This window comes from Manacus vitellinus, unplaced genomic scaffold (assembly GCF_001715985.3).
Source record: "Manacus vitellinus isolate BGI_N305 unplaced genomic scaffold, ASM171598v3 scaffold_38_pilon, whole genome shotgun sequence".
NCBI lineage: Eukaryota > Metazoa > Chordata > Aves > Passeriformes > Pipridae > Manacus > Manacus vitellinus.
In genome coordinates, this window is record NW_021940526.1 from 3418037 (window position 1) to 3437201 (window position 19165).

Consider the following 19165-nt stretch of genomic DNA (forward strand, 5'->3'; position numbering starts at 1 on the left):
AAGGCAGAGCTTGGCTGGACAACCACAGGAGACACACAGGAAAAACGTGAGCTGGCTCAGGCAAAACAAGGAACAGCTCAACATGGAAAAGACAAAACATCCTTTAAATTAGCACAGCCCGTTCAGGTTTGGTCACTGGCTGCAGGACAGCTGGAAAATGGAACGTTTGGGACAGCGGTGAACACGCAGATTTGCTGTCTTTGTTTGTCTTGCAAGAAGTACTCACAAATTACACATTTCATAATAAATACCTGATTAATTGGAAAATAAATCTCTGTGTTTAGCCTGGCTTAAGCTTGTCTTGTTTGTTTACAGGTCTCCTTCCCCTTTTAGCAAGTGCAACAAATCTCCAACAAAAGCACTAACCATGCACAGACGTTCCCTTTGGAACTTTCCATCCACCTCAGCCAGGCCAAGCCTTGCTTCACTTATTGCACAACCCTTCTAGGAGGGAAATACATATAATCCAGGAAATAACAGCAGACTTGTTTTCTCCTGACTTCCTTCACGTGGATAAAGCTCTTGGGGGAGACCTGATCTCAAAAAACCCCCCATCTTCTGATGTCCCACCACGACACAGTGCCTGGAGGAAGGTGCATGGATGTGTTCAACTTCCCACAGCTTTTAAGTGCCTGCTCTTCCTGAGCTCTAGAAGCCCTTGACAGCATGTTTACGTCCCCAAAACAGTCCTTTTCCCATGGAATTTCACCAATTTTTTGTATGCCCTGGGAAATGAAGAGCTGGAACACATTCAATACAAGCAAAGACATGCAATAAAACAAGCTGAGGGCTCAAATGGCTGAAATTTCTAGAGAAGACCCACGACAGAAGGCAACGGCAATTTATTTACTGTTATTCTCCACACACACTTGGTAATCAGAAATACATATTGAATCTAATGAGAAAGCTGGCATAGGGAAAAGGGGAGGAGCAAAAGAATTGCACGAACTGAAAAGACGTTTTCATTCTTGCAAAGGTCTCACTTGAGGAAATGATTATGTGGAAATGTTCTAGGGTTCCTCCCCAGCACCAGAAACTATTGCACCTTCTAACTAATTACTTACTGAATTTCTTTCAGGTAGGTATTAAAAAATATTAAAAAAAACCAACAACAACAACAAAACCTAATTCTAAACTTCCCCTGGTTCCTAAATGCCTAGTGAGAAGCACCATAATAACCAACAATAAAGCATTCAGCAGGTAACTATTAAAGGAGTTTTTCACATTTGACTTGAGGCTTTAAATATTAAACATACACCAGAGACTGCTAAAAAAAAAAAATAATAAAGGGGATTGTTTGCCTTGCAGGATGGCCAGTCACAGGTCAGGATCCCATTCTCCCAATTATTTTATGGCTGGGACTGGAAGAGAGCAGCAGAACTGCATTATATCATTTTTCAGGCAGCCTTGAATGACACAACCTGACAGAGAGGGACTCTTGGCCCATCCACCAAGGTCATCACCCCCCCCTTTCTGAAGGAACTGTTTCTTCCCAGCCAAAGAGACCTCGGTTTAATGTTTCACCTGAAGGACACAGCCCCAGGCTCAGCCTTTTTTCTGTTGGGTAAAGGTTAGCTATGAATTTTAGAACTGCATTAAAAACCCTGGGATTTTACAGTAAATTACACCAGTGTTGAGAATGAACACAAACACCAAACTGGACCTTATAAAACAAGATTACACCATGATTTCTATGGAAAACACTCTAAAGTGTCTCTATTAAACTCTTTGGTGCTGTGTGACTTAACTTCCCACTGCTTCACCTGAAGTGGATGTTGTCACAAACTGGGAAAGGAGTCCCAGCATTCCCCAAATCTCAGCCAGCAGCCATCACACAATAATGGAATAACTCCACTGACTCACACTCAAAGGTGAGGTCTCAGAAGTATTTTCTACCTTCTGAAGCACCTGCTAAAAATCAAACCAATGCTCAACTCAAAATCCAAGGATCTGAGTTCTGCTGCTCTGCCTCTTATAGATCCATCTATAAAAGCTGGAAGATTTCCCAAGGACACAGTAATACCTGCCTTGATCAACTTAAATTTCATTTCTTCAGCTGCAGACATAAATTTTCCTCACTTTTGCACGTCCAACTTAAGAAATCCTTTTAAATCGATATTTTGCCTTAAAAACTATAAAACTGTTACAACATCAAGGCTAGTAAAAAAGTCTAGGGACATTTTAAATAACCTTTGTTTAATGAGTTAAAGACAAATGCTGCAGGTTTCACAGGGACACAATTACAGTTTTTTTCCCCCCAGAACTGTCAATCAGTCTGTTGCAAAGTAACCTCAATGAACCTGACAAGCCATCAGATTACGTTTCTGTCACCTTTAAAGTTATAAGTTTATTTTCCTTAATTATTCCAGTCAATCAGAAAAGGAGAAAGTGAACTTTTCCAACTAGTGCTTCTACTTTTCTTCACTGAACGCAAGATTTAGTTCACACAGCTCCTCTCCCAATCCTCCGCAGTTCAATTCCCAGTTTTCACTTGTACCAAGATGCAGCTTCAGTTTTAATCTCCCTCCCCAGGCAAAGTAGCAGGTCATTCACCCTAACAGACTAGCAAATACACTCATTAATTCCAGGGTTTTTCTTCAGTTGATGCAGCAGGTGCATCCTGAGCTTTGGGAGTCAGACCAGCTCACACAGCAAGTGCAGATGCTTCTGGAATCACACAACCAAGTTCTTTTCCCTTCACAGTAACAGAGGATGAACCATGAAAAGATTTTCAACCCGAGACTGCTCTCCCCACTTTCAAGAAATTTAAGTAATTATATATACCAAATAAATAAAAATTAAATAAATAAAGAAATAAAACCACAAAAAAACAACGAACGAAAATTCATTCACATCTCCAGTATTTCTTTTTTAGGTCTCCAAAGACAATGGCAGGACCAGAAAAGCTACAAGTGACAACGACAGGGCCAGAAAAGCCACAGTTACTGCATCTTCCATTATAGCTCTATTTTAAAGTATATTTCTATTTTAAAATTGAGTTGTTGGTGGTTTTGGTTTGTTTGTTTGTTTTTAAGCTACAGCATTATTGCATTGGATAAAACATTAATATCTCTGCTTCCCGGAGGACTCAACAGGCATCACTTCAGCACATTATTGGCTGCCAAAGGCAGCTCGGTGAGGATGTTGAGGTGCCTGTGGTCCCGCCCATCCAAACATTTCAGTTTGCTCTCTGCAAACAGTGCTTAGGCAACAGCAACCTCCGCGGTCTGTAGCTCCCCCAGCTCCACCTTCCAGGAGAGCCCAAAGAACTACACCACGAAATTATCTGAACTGCAGAAAGTTACAACAACAATAACAACAAAGCAAGCTCCAAATGAAGCCATTCCCTTAATTAGGAGTTTTGTCGCTGGGCTCTGGCACTCGCAGAGGAGTTGAGTGTCATTAAGCACACGAGTGCTCAGCGAGCCCCGAGGGCTGCCCGCAATCAGCCACACACCCGCTCCAAGGGAAGGCAACGTGCCTGGGAGGTTTTTGACACCTAATATCCTCTGAGCTGATAATTATTTCCAGTTACTTTAAAAGGCCAAGCTAATGATTACACTCGTGGTAACAGGTGTGGGTTAGCCACAGCTGGCAGAACTCCTTCCCTCCGCCGAATTCTGGCTCGTTGCTATTCACCCGCAGAAGCAGGAAGCGGGAATGCCCTCGGGAGAAGATGCAGGCACAGCTAATGATTATCCACAGAGGTGTGATAGGGCCAGAAAACAAGCAACACATCCCCTAATGAAGATATCAGCCTCTCAGATGGTTTCAGATTAGTGTTCAGATTAGAGAAAACCCAAGCCTGGAAAAAAAATCCAGTCGGAGTTGAAACAATCTACCAATATTTAATATGATCCATATTCCCTCACCAGACTTTCCCCTTCCTGCACCTGCTGCAGAATTAGAAGGAAGGAAAGAAGTTCAGTCTACTCCTTTGAGAGTTCTGCAAGGAAGGCTCAAATTATTTGGGACCTGTCACTCCAGGACTAGGCAGCCACAGGCAATGAGGAAATGGGCATCGATATCTCCATCATTTTAATTGACTCCTAAATTGTCAAGGAATGAAAGGCTGCTGCCAAAAGGACAAACCCCAGAGAAGAACCTGTCTGGTGGCTGCCAGCTGGAAGAGGCAGGAGTCAAGCCAGCAGGTCCAGTAGCAGGCAAGGAGCAGCAGCCCTGCTCACACACTGCAGAGAATGCCAAGGGATCCCCAAACACGAGGTGCAGTGAATCCCGCTCTGACAACACAGCTGTGCAGTAAATGATTTACTTTTCCCTACCATCAGGAACAAGGGTGCTCAGGAGAACTTGCTCCATGGCAGATCAGAGCTGGCCCAGGTACAGCATTGCCACGATGCTTCCTAAAAATCACCACCTGTCTGGTGTAAGAAAGCCTTTAAAGAACTCACCTGTAACTTCACCTACAACAAAATCCCCTCCAAACTCAACTATCCTGTGTGACTCTGTGAAAACAAATGTATTTCAGAGCATCACACCAGTGTTAGACAGTTCTAATGCCCCAGGTGACTTTGGAGGGAGTTGTGTGGGCATCAGTGGCACCTTCAAACAAAGCCTGCTAGATGGGAGCATTCAGGTGGCTTCCCCTAAGCCAGGGGAATGACCTTTCAAGGATAAACCCAAGGGTCTGGGGTTCAGTACCTCACAGAGGGCAGGACATGAGCAAGGGCTGAGAAGCTGGACAGTCCAGGTAAACATTATAAACCTTACAAAATCAACCACCACGAAAGAAGAGCCCTCCCAGTTTATCCCAGGACACGAAATGAAGCATCCTAAATTCAGCCAGAAGCCCCCAAATGTGACTCTTCTCACTCACACAGCAGGCTGGACAAGGTTTAAAGGCCTGAGGACACAAATGTCTATCCCAGTGTGTGTTGGTGATGTGGATACTCGTGAATGATCACTTAAATTATCTCCTATTAAGACGGTCCCTCGCTAGGGAGAAATCTCCAGGCACAAATCTAAGACAACACAAAAAGGCTCCTCTCTGCAAAGCAATTTATCTTCAAAGACCAAGCCTTCTAACTGGCTTTCTATCCTGACAGGATGCACAACATGAGCCCACTTAAAAAACACTGCACAGCTCTGAATTTTTGGAGGCACAGAAATTTATGCATCTTGCTAAAAATAAAAACAAAACACAAAACAAACCTAAACCCGAAGAAGAACAAACACGTTTTCCCGCTTCAGTGAAGGGCCTCTCCAACACCCAGTTGGGCAACTGCAAAGCCATCCATCTTCATCTCACTCTGAAAGTCTAAAACTCACACAGTTTAGCTTGAGTACTTGCAAAATGGTCTAAGTGAAAGAGATCCTGGAGCTCAAAGGGAATGCTCTGGGCTATCTCCCCGTGGCTTGCAAAGGGAGGGTTTTTTGCTCTTTAATGCAATATTCATCAGTTATTTGCCTCCTAATCTAAAGGTTTCAGTCCCAAAGGCTGTTTATCATCAGCGTAACATTCTGAAGGGGATGCAAAACATTCAAGAAGAGGACAGGTCAAAAAACCACTATGTAAGATGAAAAGGCTTTCCTGGATTCTGCAAGTTTAACAAGTTAATGCTCATCATTCACTCTGTGATCAGTCCACATCACGGACACAATGCACAGCTAAAAGAGATTTCCAGATCATACACTCATAGAGTGGTTTATTCATTAATAGCTGTCTGACTGGAATTGAGTCTCTGGAGCAAACACTGCCATTCCTGTCAGAGTGATACTGGCCACAGACCCTCCTGGGAGATCCTGCATTTCACAGGTAGATTCACTTCTTGGGAGTTGAAGAGGAGAAAGAACCCACACACACACACAGGTCTGTGTTTGTGGCACATTTAAAACTCAAAAATCTCCTTTTAACAGTCTCTGGGGAAAAAACAGGCACATCTAGACTTGGGAGATATGATTTATCTCCAAAGTAAGCAGAACATAACTTTATTAATCCACATTAGAATATGGCCTGTGTCTTCAGGCAAATTCAGGTTAAAGTACCCCATGTTCACCTCAACTAATCAATGCAAGGAAAAGTACATAGACAGAAATAATATCATAATATTTGTCTTTAACAAAATTCAAGCATGTTTGGATTTAAACCAGAATTGTTCATCCTTCCTTACATGACAGGAAGCAGATACCAATGTCTGATCCTACTCCACAAGACTATAACTCAAGTCAAACATGACACTCAGGATGTCCAAAAACATTCCACTGAGTGCAAGGAAGCTTCCTTACTCTGAAAGTAAAGAGTCTGATGGTGCAAGTTAAACTATTTCATTGTATACAACCTATAGAATCAAGGAAGAAAAAATACATTAAAAAAAAGACAAACAAGCAAGTATGAAATCAAGGGATTTCAACCTCTGCCTTGCAAACAGTCTGAAAACAAGACCCCCTGTCAAGAAGGAAAAGCTCCCCCACATCCCTAGAAAACAGACAGGTGGGAGCCTGAGCTGTAAGTAGTTGTATCTCCTCTGGTGCCCAGACAACTTTCCAGTGTCTTTTATCCACTAGATCTGCAGTGGTGGACAACAGTAGCCTTCTCAGCTTGAGTCTCACTTGAAATGATGCTATTTTTTTTGGCAGGTAATTTTATTAGCTCATAAAAGCTTGTTCCCATGGTCTCAGGCTAATTCTGTAAATCCTTTACAGCATAATTAATCATATAAATATATGAATGTTCAGACCACCCAACAGCCTATATTCCCAACAAAGCCAAGCCAATTATATAATGTATTAATGACACTGGGATATTGTACTGATGAAGCAGATTTTACAATATCTGAAACAGTCCATGAAGATTATGTGTGAAGTGATTTTATTCCCCTAGATCCTACTCTTTCAGTCATACCCATCTAATTGGCATCTTTTTAGTCTCCAGGGAATTTGCTGTCAATTTATAACACCCTCATGACCCAGAGATTATCCTCATGTTGGTGCCATCACCGTGTGGATTAAATTCCAATGTACAAAATTAATAAATGGCTGAAACAGCTCAGTGCCACCAATCTGGGACAGAGATGTCAAAGCTCTGTGCTCCAAATCCCTCTTTTGAACCAGGCAGGGTGGGATTGGGGCTTAATTCTCCCCAGACCCCGAGCGATCTCCTGTCGGTCGGTCGTGCTCTTATTTCACACAACAGGAAAACCAAAGCAGGTTGGTCTTGAAGCAAAAGTTCACAGAACCAGTCCAGTCAGAGCCACTGCTGGTGCCAAAGAGCCATTCTTCAGGCTCTGGGCTGAGCCTGGCACTTTTGACTTGGTTCATTAGAATTACCACTGCTGTTCCTCAGCGCTCCGATAATCCAATACCACGGCAACAGATGAGAAGCTCCAAATTACAGCCGTGGCTCTGAGAGGAAGTGCACAGTTCCTGGATATACAAACTTTGAAATACTGCAGGATGGTCAACAGCATCTGTTACTCTAATATCCCACGTTATTAGAGCCATTTAGCTAAACAGATCATAAAAAGATTGTTCCATTAGCCATCTTCCTGGCAGAGATCCAGGGAAGCTGCCGAGGGGCCGTGACTGAGTACCAGCACAAATCCAGAGGATTTGGATGGATGGTCTTGGTAAGGAGCCTCAGATTGTTATTTCCAAGCCCACATCTTTAGCTACAATATCATATGTGTGCCTGAGAACCCAAAAGGTGACACAGAGTGACATGTCACACACAGTTATGTTTGGAGTTGCCAGTTCCACCACACGCAAGTCTGTCACATTTTAAACCTGCTCTGAAGGCAGTTTGTGAAGAGCTGTTTTAACCTAAAACACAAATGTGTCAGTGGCACAGTCCATGTGCTCTGCACAGTCCATCCAGAAAAGCAGAAGAAATGGCAAAAGCCATCCTTCAGCACAAGCAAACTTTGGCAGGAGTACACAGGACACGCCCAGGAAACTCAGATATCACCCAAGACAGAGCTGTGTAGCGGAGTAAAATTTGAGGCAGGAGGAACAACAAGACGAAGGACCAAAATTTTAGCCTGAACCCCCTGCAAATACCAAGGTAAATGCCAAGGAAAGGGGGATGCAGAACAGAAAGGCTTCACTGAGCATCATGAAGCCAGAAAAAAAAGCATTTTCAAGCAATTAAGAGATCTTGTTTCAACAATCAGCTTTGCAACAGGACTAAGATAAGGGTGAAGATACTTCCCCTCCACATTGTAACTACAAAAGGGTAGATAATTCTCCCCTTACACAAAGGCTGCAAAGTCAGAATTACTTCCCTCAGTGAAATGCAGGAACAGTGGAGGTGAGTGCAAATATTTCAGTCTGCAAGTCAGAACAGCTGCCTGGACATCCAGCTTTCCTTCCCTTACCTATACCCCCTCCCTATGTACCTGATTTCACCAGAAATATTGATTGGAAGTTCAACACATGTGAAAGAAGCATCTAAATCTGGATATGCAACACCCAGATATGCAAAAGCTCCTGCTATGAGTTGTCAGTAGATGAAAACCTACTGCTGGCAGCAGCAAAGCAGGGCCACTTTCCAAACTGATCTTCCATATTTTAAATATACTGCATGCAAGTCTGATGAGAGAAGATTTTTCACCTCATCCATCTAAGATGTATGATATCACTATGCTCAGAGTTCTACTGCAGCATCTCTGACAGCCTCTCCCTAGCACTTTTCACTGGCAAAAATGCCTGGAGGTTTGTCTTCATGTGGCTGCAGAAGGGAACAGTGCAAAGCCAGGGATTTATCAGAGGCAATTTTAAACTGTGACACTTACTGATAACATTTTATGTGAATAATCCAACTCACTCTGCAACAAGTAGTTCACCCACAGCCACAAGCTGCAGTGTGGTGATGGGCTTGGCACCTACTGCCTACTGAGTTCCTCTGAATGCCATTTTCACAGGGCACTGACAGACACACATCACTCCAAACTGCTGCTAAAGCATTTTTCTGTGCTGTCAAGCACCAGCTACTCATCAGCTGAATTATGGACACTTTATCATCATAACTAATCACACTGCTTTTGAGGAAATGCCTTTTTTGTTTTCTCAGGTAAAGAGCCTGGATTTGCACCTAAGGACAACTCAACTTCAGGGGAACAGCCCTGAGCAGGGAGCTGAAAGGCAAAGTTCAGCCATCTTCAAATGCCAAAAGCACCATAGCCACATATTTTCCCGGGCAAGGGAAGCATTTCTGATGTTTAATGGTTCAGCCTGGTCTTCTACTGCGGTCTGTGACTGCTCAGAAGGGGATGACAATTCCAAGACTCCACCTGTCCTTGGGACAGCCCTGCTGCTGCCCAACACACACAATGGCAGCTTCCCTTCCGTGCCTTTGGGAAGTTTTAATTACAGCATGGGCTAGTGAAGGGTGAGAGATCTGGTTATGGAAGACTGGCTGGCAGGAGTGCCTGGCAGATGACTTTCAGATGTGCCAAAGCAACACAGACTGCAGTGGTAAAAGGGAAAAGCAGCAAGTCTTAAGTCTTACCATCATTAGAAGGATTTTCTTCATGGACAAACATGGTCTTATGCTTGTTTTTCTACTGAGAAAGCAAGTCTGGATTAAGGGCAGAAAAGCCATCTTTATTTTGCTTATCCCTTTATTTTCAGGGAAATTACAAAATAAAGCCCTCACTTGTAAGATACCCTATTGTTCTAAAAATTGCCTTCAATACAGAATGTTTTTTATTTCTCCCAGTCTCAAAGTTGAAAGTGCCAAGATCAATCACCTCAATTCTCTAATGGCACTTCCTGCACGTTTTTTTGGCCACACTCTTAACTTTCAAGCACCAGTTTTCCACTTCATAATACTTCTTATTAAATAAGCCCTTATGTCTAAGTGTCCTGAGTAAACCAGAGCAGCTAGAATAAAAAAAAAAGAAGCTTCCTTTAGAATTTCATTACTGTTTTAACAAGACTTCAATGAGCATCACTTGGTACCAGCCAGCTGCACCCTGCTAATCAATATTTTTATTATGACTCTCGTTAAGCAGCACTTACTGCTGTTTATCAGTCAGAGATAACCAGCTCCCTGGGTAGTAAACCACCTGTCCAAATTATCCATGGTCCTCTTAAGTGAGATATATTGTCCAGCAACCACGTTACACTCCACGCAGGACGGAATCCACCAGGCTCTGCTGGGAGCTGGCTTTCAATAAACAGCATTTTGACAGCTCACAGGGCAGCTGTGGGACGGCAGGGAACAACCCAGGGACTCCTCCAGCTGAGAGGCAGACTCCAACACCTGGAGCAGGCAGGGATGGGCCAGCCCAGCCCAATGGTGTGTGCACAGTAAAGCTCAGCAGACACACCGTGTCCGGCCTTGGCTCAGGGGAAGGCTCCAGTAATCCCCAGCCTCAGACAGCACAAGAGCTCTCTGGGATGTGGCCCTGGAGTAGAATTTCACTTCTGATGTCTAAGTGCAGCCTTGAAACAGCAGTGTTATACATACACCCCCAATTGTACCGGGTTAATTGGGCGGTGAGTGCCTGACATGCCCTGGAGGATTTAAATCCCTTCTTCAGCCACCGGCAGTGCTCTGGTACGACAGCACAGCCTGTTCCTCTCTCACGGTGCAGAGCAAGTCTTGGATAAAGCCATGTGCCACTCTTCAAAGCAGGCTCAGTCCTCACACTAAAAATCCAGATGCTGGAAATTACTCTTCTGCCTTCATTCATATCCCAGAAAATCTATATCCTCACATGCCAGCCCCTACTCCTTCCCCCGGTGAGTGCGTGAGGAATAGCTCAACACTAGGAGAGCTACGGCGTCACAAACTGGGTATCAGAGAGGAGAACACACATCTATTATTGGGTTTTGTTAACAAGGAAAGGGTGGACAACGACATCAAGGAGTCACATGACACTGGAAAACATGCCTACGTGGAAAGATTAATTAGAAGTAGCAATGAAGATGAATTCCCATTTCCTGCCTGGTGGAGAGCCCTAACTGTGAAAAGGCAAGGCAGGAGGTTTGCTGCTGACAGCACATGCACACAAAGCACAGTCAGAGGAAACCCCCTTTTTTGGGGGGTTTGACACCCTCCAAAGGCAGTTCAGAATTGTAGTAGCACAGCTGCTGCACAAAACCTCAGGCAAAGAGAAAGGCAGGCTGCAGACAGGACAATACACACACCACGGGCAGGGAGGGACTGCCTGCGGGTTTTACAGACCATCTAACCCAGAGGAATCTTTGCAGGAGACTGGCAAACCAAACACTATCTGTGCAGTTGGAATTGCTCAAAAATAACAGCCACCCAGACACACACAGAGGGAGCCTAAAACTCCTGTGATTTGTAGCATGAGGCTGTTGCTGTGTTTTCCCAGTTCTGGGTTATATTAGATAATAAAAGTTGTCAGTGAAACAAAGATGGGATTGAGAGACTATTCCCTAGGAAAGGATACTACTGAGCGTCTTCTGTCCTTACACACTAACCCCAAACCAAAAAGGAAGCCAGTGCTGCACAACAGAGCACATTGTTATCACTGGACATCCAGGCCAGGGGCTTTAGCATTTCTGCTCTGTTTGATGCCAGCTGGAGTGTGCAGAGCGTGTAAAACACCAAAATTGTAGGAGTAGGCAGGAAAGGGAAGCAGGGTCGAGTCCACATTTTTAATGGGAAAAACTCTTAAGGCAGGTAAAGCAAGCATTGGTGCACACCTGGCATTTATTGCCAGTCACTTGCATGTCAAGAACTATTTTCCAACTCCTTAAAAAAAAAAAAAACAAAACCAACAACAAAAAAAGAGGCAAACAAAAATTCCAAACACATTTGTCACATACCACTGATTACCAGTGTATGTTCACACAGGAAGATCACACAGAGATAGAATATGTTATTTAAAGATCATTATTTTTGGTGCACTATCTCTTAAACAGCTGGGAAAAAAACCACCCCAGACAAAATCAGCCTGAACAGCCAGGATATGAAGCATTACAGAGCAGTGTCTGAAGTGGCAGAGCTGCAGCAGGGAAGGCAATCCAACGGGCACGCTGAGAGATCCGTTATCCTTCCAACCACCAGGAAAGACGACGCCCTAGAAGCCAATTTTTGAACTGTGCTAATAATAGGTCAGCCAGCAAAGCTGATGCTGTACATTCAACCAAATCTATGTCCAGGCTGCAGGTATGAACACAAGAGACTTTAATTAAGGAGGAGAAGAGACTGCAGGCCTGGTTTACTGCACACCAGTGGCTCTGGTTACCACAAGCTCAGCTCGAACACAGACACCCTCTGTAGAAGTCACTTCAGCGGATCTCAGTTGACTTGGCAACAAGTTTTCTTCACTGAGATATTTAAATTGAAAATGATAACAACTAAAAAGCCTCCAGCAGTCAGATCACAAGGGTCTCTTGCACAAAAACTCAAGTTTCAGATTTTTTTCGTAACATTCAACATTTACAGCCAAAGCTGACCAAGCATCAGCCCATTTAAACAAAAGGCAACCTACAATCTCATCCTTATAGGAAAGTCACAGCTCCTTTTCTATTCAACAGCAAGGACAACATTCTCACATGACATAAAGTGTTAGGATTGTTCTCTGTGCCTGAGAATTCAACAGTACCTAAATTTGGCTGACTCCAGAGTCATCCTCCCTTTCTGAAGTCCCTCAGCTTCCTCATATCAGAAACTGGACCTTTGTTGTGGATCAACCCCAAAACTCATTTTCTATTCCTGCCTCCCTCACAATAAGGGAGGTATTTAGCAGTGGGAAATGCTTATTGGAGATCTTCTGTGTTTGATGTAGTACCATTTCCCTAATGGGCCTTGAACAATTTCCATGTTTTGAAAGCCGAGAGATTTCCTTTAAATCAGCAGCCTGATGGGAAGCTGACCTCCACGAAATATTTCCTCCCATTTTTCACTGTCTGTGGCAATTCCCCACCATTTTCCCTGTCTTCTTTTATTCCCCTCACATGCTGATTTGTGGTTGGGATAAACGGTGGGCAGCAGCTTTCAGGTGACCAAGCTGACTCCACTACTGCACTGCCTGCAGAGCTAGAAAATTTTGGTCCCTTCAAAACACAGTCTCTGTAGTCCTTCCCTGGAAAAGGCACTGGCACAACTCACCTGTGGGATTTCACTTCCAATTTTCCAGCACAGCTCAGCCGGATGGTCACAACAATCCCTCAGCAAGCTGTGTCCTGGAAGAGATTCTCTTCCATTGCCCATTGCAAATGTGTCAGACGCAGGACTCTGGATGTCAATATTTACAGGTCGTTTTGTTATTCAAACAATTCTCTTTGCATTCCAGGGACAACAGCCCCAGTCTCACGTAATGTTACACCTCAAATTCATGAATTAGGAGGACTCCAAAACCCAGATTATTTGCTGTGCCAGTGCATGGACTCGAGTCATTCCGACTCCTGTGTTTTGCAGCTGAAGCAAAGGCAAATCCATTCATATGGAAAAACATGTGATAGAGAGGCCCACGTATCCAACATTCATTATCAAACAGAATTAACAGAAATACATTGACTGCTGAAATGCTAAAGACACTAAAAGAATGAAGAGCAAGTTTTTCATTGCACATCTTTTCTGTGGACACAGATGTGCTATTTTCTCACATTTCATCAATGATATTTACAATCTCAGGTTTTCTAAAGGGTTTAGGGTTGGGTTTTTTCCCCTTTCACATGCCAGAAAGAGAAATGTGAATATGTGTTTAATGATGCACTTCTTGGATGTTTTCAGCAGCGAAATGCATGACTGGGTAACCTTGCTCTGGAATAAATGAAGCCAAACAGTTGAGGTTTGGAGCAGGTATTTTTAAACCTAGTACTACTCAATAATCCATTCTCATTATATTATTAGGCATAAGTTAAATACTGAAATATTAACTTCAGCCTTTATTGTATGCTTGTCAAATACAGTGTAACATATATGCAGATGCAATGTAAATATCTTTGACCCATCGGGCAATACAAATACTGACCCCGTTGTTTTAAAGCTCTGATTCAAAACAGACACCAAAGAACTCTCTTACATAACAGCCAAAATCCCCAGCAGCTGGAAAACTGCCACATCCTCTTCCATTTGGAGGAGGGCAATGGGATTGCCCCAGAGTTTACACACATGCTGAAGCCAAACCTAATCCTCCAGAACCCCACCAACAGCCCTCAGGCTCCACTTCCCACATTCCCTCTGCAGCCTGGGTTGGATTTTCAGCCCAAAGGAACTCAGGATAACCTCAGGACACCAGAGGCGAGAGGACCTTCCAGGTCAGAGAAATCCTCTTGTCTTTTATTGTAAGGAACCACTTCATGCACCCTCATGGAATGAGAGAGCTCCAGCTCAAGGGTTATTGCTGCGGGCTCTTGAAGCAACCCCACAGTCTGTGGCTGAGCTACAACATGACAGTGCCAGCTGTGCCAGCAGTGCTGACACATGAGAACAGCCCTGTTCCTCCAAGAGGAGAAACTACCCCCGTTCTTTCCCTCGAGAACTGTGGAACCACCACTACTAAAGAGGCTGGGCCTGCAGCCTCTGTTTTTACCATGCTGCCATCCCACTGTAGCTGCCTAGCTTTTAAAATAAAGAGGGAGAAATCAGTATGTGCTAGTGAGAAGACAGCATTATTATACCATCCTCAGAATTTTAAAAACCTAAATGGCTCCATCATAAAAGCAATTAGTTGCTTTCTTCCTTTTCTTGGGCAGTGTCAGAACTGCACTGAGTTAATGACTAAGTGTCTTCTCCTAACATCCTTTTCATTGTGTAACATAACTTCCAGCTAAAGGATGCAAGATATTAATGCACAAACCATCTGACAACACCTATTTCTTCTCCCAGTCTGCCTATGCATTCATTAATATATTTATCCATAGCCAGAAACCACAGTCTCTCTGGCCTTGCTTTGCTGGCTTGGCTAAACACGCCAAACACTTCCAGCCTCTGCTCATCTCCCGAGAAATGCCTTTGATTATCCCTCCCTTTTACTCCAGCAGACTTTTCCTTCACCTCATCAAGTTTGGATTTACCCTTCTTCAGTGCTCATGACCAGAATAACAACAAATGGAAGAAATGGGATTTTATTTAAAAAAAAAAAAAAAAAGCAGCAAGGACTTGAGATATATTTTAGTTGGGCTGTAAAAATTTGACAACACAATGAATATTGTCTGGATTTGCTACAGTTAAGAAACCTTACCAAAACAATAAGATAAGTAACAGACATTAGCTTGTCACATTAATTTTCTTTTTTAAAACCCATGTTGAGAATCATTCAAGTAATAATATGAAATCAGCCAGCACTCTGCAATACAGATGAAGAAAATATTCCAGAATCTTCAGCAACAAAAGAATTTCATACCGAAAAATACAATTAACATCAGAAAGCTGTCCTGCCATCTGCCTAAAACAAAATGGTTTGCATTTAATTCCTTGCTGTTATCAGGAAATAGCAAAATGCCATGTATGACTTGATTCTGGAGGATTACCTTGACTGATGACAGCAATATATGCTTAAATATGCACAGGCACAGCAAGCATTTCCAGAGGCAGGATGCCACATTCCTGTTACCAAACTGCAAGGTCAGAGCTCAAATGGACCTGCTGATCAGACCATCACACAAGCACTGCCACCTTTACCATTTCCATGGGTGGGGTGGCTGGGAAAGGTCTCCATGGGGCTACAACCACACACCTGGGATGGTTCACTAGGAGCATGTGGCTCCTGCAGCAAACTAGGAAAATACCACTAACTTATTTATCAGAAAGCTACAGGGGACAGCAAGTTAGGAGTTCACACTGGTCACGTCTCTAAAACTTCTTGGGTTTAAGGGTGACTCTCAGCAGCCTTTTTGACCCTCATCTGCTCAGCTACAGCATTATCCAGGCTCACCAACTGGGACACAAACCCTGCAGGCAACTCACGGAGAACTCCAAGGTGGGGTCAGGGACATCAACTGTACCAGGAATTTTGAGCTCTGGCTGCACAAAAAAACATCTAAAAGGCTGTCCAGACCCATTGCTAAACAGCACACACTACAGGTTATTTTCCTTTCTCTGCAACAGAGAAGAAACAGAAAGGAAGGGAAGAAGAGAAGCAGCTCGACTGGGCAAGGAAACACAAAAAGCTGCAGAGCTGCAACCACCAGCCCCTCAAGCTAAATAAAAATTCAGCACAGAGGAGTGGTTTTTTTGTTTGTTTTGTTTTTCCCTCCCAGTGATTCACGTAATTTTCGTGTAACTTGACTGATAAGGCAACAGCAACTAAAAGAGCCAGATTTTTGATTTAAACACCGTGCCATTATCCAGGCAGTGATTTACTGCTCTGCACAGGCTCTGGCAACCAGGACACACAAAGGGCTACGAAGACAACTGCTCCTCCTGCCTCACCTCCACACCTGCTTGGAGTCAGCTCCTGGGAAAACGTGCCTGCTCCAGGAAGCTGGCAGGCACCTCCTCCCAGTTCATCACTTGGTTTAGCAAGGCCTGTCTTTCCAGGCATGGAAAATAATAGGATTTCTTCATGACAACAGCAATTGCTTAAAAGAATAACAACATGGGGAAAGAAGAGAAAGTGATCACACAGAGGCTGCATTGTCCTGGCATTTCTTCACATAGTTCCACTATCACCACAGGATCACTCCACACAAAGAGAAGGAAATTAAAGAGAATTTCCTATATAGCCTCCTTTATTCATATGTTTGCAATTTCACAATAAACATGAACCCAACCACGCTCTGTAAAAGGAGAAAAGGGCATTTCCTTCCTGGTCTGTGCACCATCAGCACCCCAATGGATATAAGTTTACTCTCTTTAAATAGACACTGCTGGGATGGTGTTCAGAAACAAGCTTCACCTAGTTGTCATGAATTATTAACCAGAAAAAAAAAATCCCTCTCGTTGCTTCTTACAGAGGCTTGATTTGCAAGTTTAAAAATCAAACTGACACTTACTCCTCTTGTACAAACACCCAACCTTTAAAAAAGAAAAAAATGCCCTGAGCATTATAAATACATTTTTTCATGAATATGAGAACAACAATTCTATAAATAGCTATTCTTCACAGAACTGCTTCAAGACATTGTTTTTACAGACAACAGTAGGAAACTGAAGGAGGTCTTAGTGCCAAACATATTAAAAGTGAAATAAACTCTCCAATCAACTCTGGGTTTCCACTTATTATTACAAAGTTCGTGGTTATTTTTCAGCTCATACAATCAGTTTATGCAAGGGAAGGAACACACCAGAGGCCAGCTCTGTGTTCTGGCACAGCCACAGTGTGAATCAGTCCCAGCCTTCAGCTTCTGAGGGCAGCAGTTTAACAGCTCTGGGACTGCCAAGAGATGAACCCCCATCACCCACCACAACCCTGCACAAGCACAGGCAAAGGCAGGATCTGTGCTACAACAACTCCACGAGAGGATTCCCAAATACACCGACTCCAAACCGAGCTCCATCTCCTCTAAAAAGCAAACATGGGAAGATAAACATGATTTAGTGCAGCAGCAAATGGCCTGTTCAGCCTGCACATTTCATGGGTGCTACCTCCTCAAGCTATTTTTGCCCTGGTATCTAAACTCAAAATCAACAGGAACTCCTGAAAAAAACAGCTCCCCAACTGGCAAACCAGGTTTCTGGAGCCAGAAGCACCAGTTTGGCAGATACTCCTCACAAGGCCAAAGCTCAGAGCTGACCACCAAGTTCTAACACCATTTCCAACAGGGAGCCAGTAGAAGAACTCAGTAAGTACTTCAAAATTCACCTGTAAAAAAAGGAAGAACTCATTCCCAGCTTTGATACAGTGTTTTGCTTCATGATTGCAACGACAGTTTACTCTTTTATACCTGATATGGTGTATGGCACAAACTGCCCCCAACCAGGGTACTGAGCTCTTTCACTGCGGCACAGCCTCCACTGGCTGGAATCACGACAGCACCAATTCCAAGGGGTGACAGGGATGTCCCAGGGGAGCAATGCAGGGATGAATCAGGCCATGAGCTTTCCCAACAGCTCCCCAGCCACCCCAGCGACCTCAGCACACCGGAATGTTTTGGAAAGAAAGTGTCCAGCGAGGATTAGTGAGAACTTGGTGACGTGGCCCACCAGGCACGGCCAGGGAGCACGTGGCCACCGAGGAGGAAGAATCCAAAGGGAGCTATGGCCTCTGGGAATTCCAGGCCTGCCACGCACCACAGACCAAATCCTCAGTGTACAGAAGGCAAGAGAAACCACAACAGCATCACAGGCACATCCTTGTCTGCCCTTCCAAGGACAATTACACACCTCACTGGACACCAGATCACTGACATGGCTGGAAATGACCAGCTCTTCCATCCATCTCTCCAAGATTTGTGCACCAGGGATGAGCCACAGGCCCATTGTATTTGCTCCTGAGAGGAAGGTGTGCTGATGGAATGCTTGTGCCAGCCTCCTGATTCCTGCCCATCACACCACAACACAAAAGGAAGAACCATTCTGGAGCTGGAAGCTTTTCTCTTACCTTATTTTGATCTGTCCAGTAAAAGAAAAATCCTTGTGGGTCTGTTCTGAGAATAATTGGAGTCACAACAGTGGAGTCCTGGAAGGAAAAAGGACAAACAGGAAATCCATATCAGCACACAGAACACATAATTATGCACAAGCTGCTCTGCCACCCTTGGTAATGAATTGCAGCATCCAGAAATTACCCTGAAGGGATTCAGGATCACTACTAGCAAGGTGTCCCTAAAGAATTCAGTATCCCCTGCCTCATCTCCATTTTTCAGACATAACATCTCTCCGTTACTCTGAAGGCAGCACTAAACTCCAGACTTGTCAGCACATGGAGTTAAACATGTGGAAAAAGCTGGAAGCAGATGAAGTTAAACAGGCACAACACACTGACTGTCAAATTGGAGCCCACACAGCAGAGCACTCCAGTTATCAGGGATCCACTGCCCACCTTGAGACAACTTGACCTTCAGGGACCCACACAAGATAAATGCCTACAAAATTAATTTTACAAAGACTGAATTCACCTAGAAAACCTGAAATAGCATTTGCTACACTAAGATTTTTATCAATTACTTCCCATTCATATTTTTATTGTTTATATAGCCAAGCTATGAAAGTTTTAGTAGTGGGAGCATATACATATATATATATGTTCCATCTCATCAGTTAAACATCTGTCTAGTCTGGTAACATCCATAGCTCAGGTCATTTAAAACCAGGCACATCTCTAAGCACTCAGAGAGGCAG

At 43.7% G+C, this 19165-nt stretch overlaps 1 protein-coding gene across 1 annotated transcript in view; it reads right to left on the reverse strand.

The window, feature by feature from the left end:
• PLCB1 (phospholipase C beta 1) overlaps positions 1–19165 on the reverse strand; it is a gene marked incomplete at its 5' end in the record, with an annotated part of 333313 nt that overhangs the window by 304530 nt on the left and 9618 nt on the right. Inside the window, one exon of the mRNA XM_018077472.2 lies at positions 18426–18503. Coding sequence (XP_017932961.2) covers positions 18426–18503 — 78 coding nt within the window. The remainder of the gene's footprint in view (positions 1–18425; positions 18504–19165) is intronic.